This window comes from Necator americanus, chromosome II (genome assembly GCF_031761385.1).
Source record: "Necator americanus strain Aroian chromosome II, whole genome shotgun sequence".
Classification (NCBI taxonomy): Eukaryota; Metazoa; Nematoda; class Chromadorea; order Rhabditida; family Ancylostomatidae; genus Necator; species Necator americanus.
Genome location: NC_087372.1, coordinates 38,001,974 through 38,010,527, shown reverse-complemented (window position 1 = coordinate 38,010,527; position 8,554 = coordinate 38,001,974). Strand labels below are relative to the sequence as shown.

The following is an 8,554-nucleotide window of genomic DNA, read 5'->3' as shown; positions in this document are numbered from 1 at the left end:
ACATTTTCTCCATAACGTTTTCATCTTTAAAATAAATTAATTAATAACGAAGAAGACAAAACAACGAAGTAAAAATACACCGTTGTAAAGAAAATAATTGTTTGGAGAATAATTCAGCTTCAGTTTTCCCATTTTCGGACAATCACATTACGGTACCGGTTATTTTTAGTCCAAAGGATCTTGGTAGATCGCCAATTTTCCAAGCAGAATAATATTCTATTTTTTATATAACAACTCACAACACAAATTATTAACTTATAAACATAGTAGTAAACACGTGATTTTCATAGAATTTTAAGGGAGATCCAGCAAACCGGGAACTACTTCGAAAATTTCGAGTGAACCAAATATCGAGTTATTCGAATAATCAGTTCACTAGAATACTACAGGTTATATTTACTATAATATTTTACTTTGAAATTGGAAATATTTGCAAATTACTTTTCCGTTCTTTTTCTCCCACTTTTTTCCGGACCATTTTGAGATGGAGATATTCTATTTGTCCGTATATGTAGGTGACAATAAAAAATACGTGCACGGTAGATTCAAGTCAGTCAAATCATCAATCATTCAGTAAATTCGAATCGAATCCACTCCAATTTCGAACAGATCGAATATCAAGTCGAGTTATGAGCATTTATTGCCGAACAATCGAGCTGAAAAAAAAAACGCCACGTGGATGTAATTGTTGCTCGGATAAATTGACTATTCCAGTAGAAATATGATCTGATCAAACATGAGAGGAGGTGTTGAGTGTGGTAAAACTTTTTCTGTACTTTTTTTCTAAGGTCTTAAAAATTATTTGGCAGACTTTATCATACGTCTGATAAGTGCTTCTCATATGTTGTTTAACGACCAGAAAACGTTCTGCCGTCGGTTTCAGCAGGTCAGCGGTGCCCTTGTTCAGCAATTTCTACCGCATCGTTTTCACTGTTTCTAAAAATTTTCTCATAGATTTCCCCAAAAATCCAACTAGCTCACATGTATTTGAGATAAATTCTCCACCATCGTTTTATTGATACTGTATTTTAAATATAAGAATACAGTATGAAAAAACTGATGTGATAATAATAAATGTAATAATATAGTAATACAATAATGTAAAATGTTCGGTTCGGGGCGGGTTTTTTTCCTCTAAAAGGATGGATTCCTCTAAGAATATACTTTTTTCTGCAATTTAAGATAACCATATATTCAAAACTTAGTCAACAAGAAAGAAATGGAAAGGATAGATAACTTAGAAATAATAAACAATAATGCTTGATTAGTATGTAATAATAATTTAGTTTACGTTTTATTATTTTGTTCGTTTTTTTTTGTTCTTTAAGAAAATCGACATGGAAAAGGAGGAAGATCACGTGATCAAGTATTTAGATCGAGAATATTCGAATAATTAGTACTTCATTCGGATAAAGTGCGTCCAGCGTCGAGCTGATTATGCAAGAGCACAGTAGCGCAATGAAATGTTTTATCAGGATCTTGCCAGGGAAGGAATCAGTAGAAGAAACTAATAAAAATAAAATTAAATTAAAATAAAACCAGTAAACAGCTATGTAGTCGGAAAAGATTGTCGTGGATTTTTAGCAATTTCATTTTATTCGATAATTATAGTTAATTCATTATTTATTTAATAATTAATTTATTGAAATTAATTTATTTATTAAAAAATTTAATCCTATTAATTTATTTTAAAAAATCATTTTATTTCTCTTCCAAAAGAATTTCTAATTTTAAAAGGCTGAACTTTTTTTTCTTGAAAAAAGTGATATCATTGAATGTTGAAGAATTCTGAGATTCTGAACCAAATTGCAATCACTGCAGAGATTTTTCAACCACCTTCAAATAAATTGTTGACAAAATTGATTCCGTACTTAATTCGCTGTATTACTGTTAATTATCCACAATTATTTTAATAACATGAAAAAAAACAGTTTGCAACAAATTTACAGGAAAAAAGCAGAAAAAAAAACTAAGTATGAGAGGAGATAGACAATATTTTATAGAATGTATGTCCAGAGAATATCTTATGTACGTATTTTTATAAGAAGAATGAATTTTTCGAAGAAAAAAAAAGGAAAAACGGAAATCAGTCAGCAGAACGATTGGATTTGGTTTTTTCAAACAACGCTTCCTTTGAGAATTTCATTAAATGGGTCCCATCCAAAAAAAAACGAGTTCTACCAAGCAAAAAAAAAACACATAAGAACACGGGCATAAATTCTTCACGAAAAAAAAAGAACTCACCAAGTGGCCAATCCACACTAATTCAACTTTTTCTACATATTCTCGTATTCGTGCTAAGAGACATAGGAACGATTAAGTGGACGCTTGCCGACCCCGTTACACGGATTCAAGACTGCATATATTCATTCATTGCTGAACATCCAGAAAAAAAACGATAAGTGCACCCCGTACGACAATCGAAGCTAGGACGTAGGCGCATGGATGGATTTGTTCTAGTGCCTGGTGGAGAACGTAAGAATACGTAAGAATTCCTCGTAAGAATCGTATTTTCGGAGAATATTTTCTTCTATTTAAAAAGAGGTACAAAATGAATTAATAATGAGGAAAAATAAATTGAAATTAAATATAAAAATAATTATATAACAATAAAATAATAATTAATAAGAAAAATACAGTAAATAAATAAATTTGGTGGGATTTTTTCGAATGGACTCTAGCTGGAAATAATAATGAGGGAAAGAACGAGGTGCGTAGAGGTCAACTCAGCGCTTTTGTTTGTTTACGTACGCTACACGACGGACGATGTTCGCCTGCGCAGCTTCACCAAACATAGGTGAAAGTGTTTCGAATGTGCGCGCCTTTATGACCATGTTCGACCAACGGAGCGAGCGCCTACGGAGAAAATGAGCGGAGGAAATAAGGTGAGATCAACTGAAATCCCTGTGGATTTCTGATGAACGAACTGTAAGACGGACTCAAAAGTGAGTTGATGAATTAAACTGACAGCGATGAGAAGTTGTGAAGGTCAGTAATTTCTCGGAAAGTAATGAATAGCACGGCGAGAAGAGAGTACAACCAACTCTCCTAAGAAATTCCTAGCGCTCCCCCGTTCGGCTGTCTCTAATCTGTCCTCCAAAGCAGGTCAACGTCGTCGTCGTCGTCGACGTAGGCAGTTTGTCGGCTCGAGAGAGCGCAGCGTAACCTGTCCGGACATCTGATCATCAGCCATCGGTTAATGGTTATGTGATAAATCGATATCGCCGGAATATCAACGAGGAGCAGCAGTAGCTCCCAGGGTACAGTGCTCTCTGTCTCTCTGAACTCATCGCATCGGATGAGGAGCTGACAGAAACCTTTACGGAGCTTGAGATGTGAAAAAGAAGAGGAATGATCGCGTACAATGGACAAATCTCGTCCCCGACGCGGTAACTTGGCGCAACTGAACGACGAACGACCACAGAAAGAACAGTCAGCTGCTGCTGCTGCTGCTGAAGTTGCTGGAACGAGTTCCATAACGAGAAGCCATTCGCCTCGCGCGCGTTGTCCATAAAGTTCTTCATCCACAACTAAACACATTATTAGCTGTACTAAGTGGATTAATAACATATTACTTACCGCGGATACTACGTACACCTTCGCCGACTGAAACTTTTCCACCGCGGAAGGGACCTCCGTGTGGGCGACAAAGTATAAATCCACAAAAATTGCGGAAAAGAACAAAAAGAGAAGGAAGAAAACGTGTTAAACCTATGTAAAAGTTAAGCTTCGACTTATCCTCCTACCATCGATTAATTCCTGAAGTCATCGTTGCAGGAAAGGATGAAAAGTTTCAGCGGAAAGAAAAAATGAAGAAAAAATGAAGAAAAAATTGTGATCTCCAAAAATGTGTGTGAATAAGGTATGATGCAATATCTTTTTGTAGAATATGTGCAGGAAATAATGCAAAAAATGCAAAAATTCCAAATTTTTCACTATTAAAGCGAGGTCAAGGTCAATTTCATTCATAGTTCTTCTTGTGAGGAAAAAAACAAACGTAGAAAGAAGCATAAAAAGAGAGAGGATGAAACTAATCCTAAATTTCACAGGAAAAAAGTGAATAAGTGAAAGAATAGTTATAACATAGAAAGGTAAAAATGTCCCTTTGAGAATATGGGAGAAAAATCCTCGGAAGGATTTTTCTTTCCTATTGGAATCCGCATATTCTTTTCGGAATTTGGCCGCGCATATCCATTTCAGGTTTATGGCGTGATTTTCTCGCCAGATACATCCGAAACATATGTTACGAAGGAGAGTCGTAGCCGAACTAGATAATTGTACGTAGGATTCTTCATTCGGAAGGCTCTCTTCTTTGTGAAAACGTTCAAAAAAAAAACAAAAAAAAATTGGAGATTAATATGGCAAATATTTTACATGTGGGAAAATTCTCTTAACACAAAAATAGAAACGAAGAAAATATGATGAAGTTCAAGTAAAACGCAAAATATTCGGCTTTTTCAACAGGAAAAAATGATTCGTCAACAAATTCTTCTCGAGAAAAAAAAAACTAAATTTAAAAAGTGATCTATGGGGAGCTTCTAGAAAAACTTAAATTTTTTCTCCAAAATTGGTTTCCAATTTGGTTTACTGCCTTTCCCAATAATTCCGATAAGATCAGCGAAGAATCAAGGGTTACCAACTAGTTTGATAAGAAATAAACGGTTCTTTGACCGTTGCACAACGCTACGGCAATTTTTTCATGAACCTAAGGGTGATGAGAGAGAAGGGAAAAAAACGAGAGTTCCCTCTTACAGCGATCAACGGAATAAGTAGGTCAAATTTTTTAATATATGACTGTGGATACGTTACATAATCGTTGATGAAATACATCGCGAAACTAAGGGATTTTAAGTATGTAGCAGGTTCGAAATCAAATAATTTTCGTATCAATCAAATAATTTTCGAAATCAAATAATCAAATAATAATTAACAATCTCATTAATTGCAATAAAATTGCGATTCATTTACACACAAAGTGCTGGTTTTTAGTACATACTTTATATTATTTATACTTTATATTATTAATTTGTATTCTTCTTATATACCGTGTAATATCGCAAAAATGTTCACATACTGTATATGTGCCATATAGGTATGTTTATCTTTATATATGTACCTGTAATCTTTACACACCGGGTATTCCTTGTTGACTTCCGAAAAATTTCAAATTTCAGGATTATCAGCTGTTTAAACCGATCAGTATTCGAAATTTTGTACATTTACGTACAATTTGTGGAGTATTCGACCGTCGAAAGCGACATTCAGATTTCAGTAACATTCAGGAGCAAAAATCTTGCTAGTGATGTTAGTGCTTCTAGCGTCTAAAGATAAAATCAGTTCTCTTTAATTTTTATAGTACTTAATCGGGTGAGAATACCGCTTATTATTAAATATCCTGGTATTCCATTTTTAACAACCTGTCTAACATAAGAACCAGAATGAACCGTGTAAGAACCACGATTTGAGGACACAGTAAAGAATATGTAAAGAAACTGGGAAGTCCGTGGATTTTCTTTTGCATTGACGACCTTCACCGTTGGAGAACGGATACGTGAACATCGCTGACAATTTGTCAGCAGTTTTTCAGATACACTTTCGGATCTGCAACAAAAAAAAATTTGCCTGCGTGGGTGGAACAAAAACAACATTTTTCTAAATCAATTATGATGGCACATGTATTTTGGGGCATGGACCTAGGAAGAAGCAGAGAGAGAAAGAGAGCAACAATCCTGCTCTGGAATGCTCTTTTTTCTTTTCGTGGTAGTAGAAAATTTACAGAAAATTCGTCACAGAATTTGAAAAGATCCACGAATTACAGAGGATTAAGAGCATTTTTGCGTCTCTACGTACACAGCTACTCAAACAAGACTCACTATCTAAGAAATAGAGGCAAGGCAAAAAAAAATATCACTGATAGGAAAATGATAAGGAGATTCTAAAAAATAGGCACTATGAGTTTAAAAAATAATAAAAATAATATTTCACTACATAACGGGAATAAGGTTTGGTATCTCATGTTTTGCAGAGTAACTATTTGCTCACAAATTAAATTGACGACGATACAAGGAAGAAGAAAGAGGAAAAAAGAGAAGAAGATGAGGAAAAGTGAATATCTGACCGTAAAAATAAGTGGTAGAAAAATAATTAATTAAAAGATTAAATGCACAAAAAAATTTAAAAAGAAGTAATTTTATCTGGAGCCATACTGTCAAAGAAAAAAATTAGTGAATCAAAGAATCAATAAACTAAACTACAAGTACCTTAAGTAAACTTACCCTTAAAATCGTAATCAAGGATCTATAAGTCACGCCCACCGCTTCAAATCCTAAAGCCGAAGCGGTGCCTTCGATACGTGAAGGAAATAGCGGACATAGTAAACCGAGATTAAGATCAAAATTTGTGAAATGTCAAAGCAAACGAATATCTGACCTAATTATTTGAAAACGGAGAATTACGAGATGGAAAATCACCAGATAAGCGGAATTACTGGAACTGGAGTCCAGCGCTAAATCTGTAAACAATGAGTAGAATTACTCGAAAAAAATAAGTGAAAAAAATAAACAGTAAATAGCAAACGCACTCTTTTAAGAGCACAATAGTCGAGGTTTTGAATGGTTAGAACGTGAAACAACGGCACATTTTAGTTATGCTTCAAGATTTTCGACCAAGGAAAAAATTTTTGGTCTACTTTTTGGAATTGGCACGTTAAACAAATTTTAAAAAATTAAAAAAAAAAACTTCTTTGCACTAGTAAATCTGTATATCGTTCCAATAAGTAGAAACAGATATTGTAAACGCATAAAAACGAATCCTTAGCGCCCATTTCGGTCCAATTTTAATATTTTGGACCAAATACATAGTTTGAAAACAATAGTTAAATCTAAAAAATCAGACAGAATGAGGAGACGTGAATAAATAAAAAATGAATTAGTAAACAAGCGCCATCAAAAACATAGTGGGAACTCAAAGATGTCTTTTATCCTACAGAAAGGAATAACGAAAATAGGAAATAAGAAAAAAGACAAAGAGGAACATGAAATATAGGGAAATAAGCGAAGGATAGAGTGAGATGGGTGGAAAGATCTCTGAACGATCTCGTCATTTGTAGAGCAAATAAGTTTTAGAAAAAACACCAGGACAAAAGAAGAAAGAAAAAGAAAGAAAAGAAACAGAAAGAAACAGAAGAGCTCAGGATTAGGAATATTCTATGAATGTAGGATGTAGGAAAAATTTTGGAAAAAATTTTGGAAAAATTGGTCGGAAGTCCAGTAAACGCTCGGATTTTCCTTTTGATGGGACCTTAAGTTTCTATTTAGGTTGCTTATCGCCATCACCTCTCTTTTTATTTTCAAACTATTGTCGGAAAAGGAGGAAATTAGCTATTCGATTCTGAAAATCCATGAGCTTGAAATAAACAGAGGCAATAGAGAGGTTCCAGGGAACGAGAGGGACATATGCGCATGGATTTCTCGACAATTCCAACAAAAGAGCTTCCACGCCAGCGGTGTCGGCGGCGGCGGCGGCGCCGGCTTGAGCACCGTCGTTTGACAGCAAATCGACAGAGAAGAAACGAAATGGACAGCGAAGGCAAACACAGCGAAGTGAAGTGAAGAAGTTTCCGAGGTTTTACACACGTTTACTATGAGCACAGTAGCCCCCGACGAATCCACAGGGATTTCCGTGAAAATTGGGGAAAAACATGGGAAATTAATTCACAGTCATTTCCTATATCAAACATAGTACAAACGTTTAGTGTAGTCAAATAAATACGAATAAATACAGATAATCGTGTGTGTTTAGTTCCACCGCAGAAGAAAACAAGGAGCTGTTCTCTCTTGAAGCTGCCTTTACCCGCCGTTATTTTTTCTTCACGTGGAATTTTTATTTCTGGTTCTTGGTGATTTCAAACTTCCCCGCGATCGAATCAAATTCAAGAAAAACTAGCCTCGACCACAAGAAAAAAAACGTCTTTTTTCTTCGCGAGGAAGGGAGGGAGTGGATATTTGAGCTGAGGTAGTCGATTCACCGGCTAAACGTTAACAGAAGAAACGTAAAACAAGGATGCGGATGAGAAATAAAGGAAACCGGTAGCTCCTAAGATTACGAGTTTTTTTTTGTGCAATATGCAATAGTTTTCCTTCCCTTACAAGTTGAAGAAACAGAGAAGAAAGAAGGAAAAAAATATACTTTAATAAATTCGAATCTTCAAATGTGATTGAGCACGTTTTTTACGTTAAAGCTGACAAATTCTCAAAGTTAGATGCTGTGGTTTTGTAATTTCTGGAATGTGTCGATTTCTCTCATTTCTCACGAGCATTCCGAGGAGAATTCGACCGCATCCCTCATATAAACGATCGAAAAGATCGAAACGGATGGCACAAAAGTAGCAACAGAGTAGGTGTTTCCAGGGGAACTCGTTCCGAAAGTGTTCTAAGGATGCCTTTCAGGATACACTAATACATCTCAGGCTTATGATAAGATAGGCGTACCGGAAAACTTCAGGAAGTGTAAATTAGATGAAAACTTGTACTCTGAAATAGCTGGGGCAAACCGA

The 8,554-nt window shown here is 35.2% G+C and overlaps 1 protein-coding gene across 1 annotated transcript; it reads right to left on the bottom strand.

Annotated features, from left to right (window-relative positions):
• Nucleotides 1–3,084: 3,084 nt before the first annotated feature.
• RB195_020719 (uncharacterized protein) lies at nucleotides 3,085–3,540 on the bottom strand (the record flags this gene model as incomplete). Its single annotated transcript, XM_064189139.1, has 1 exon — nucleotides 3,085–3,540. The coding sequence occupies one exon, from the start codon at nucleotides 3,538–3,540 to the stop codon at nucleotides 3,085–3,087; it is 456 nt and encodes a 151-aa protein (XP_064045020.1).
• Nucleotides 3,541–8,554: the final 5,014 nt, after the last annotated feature.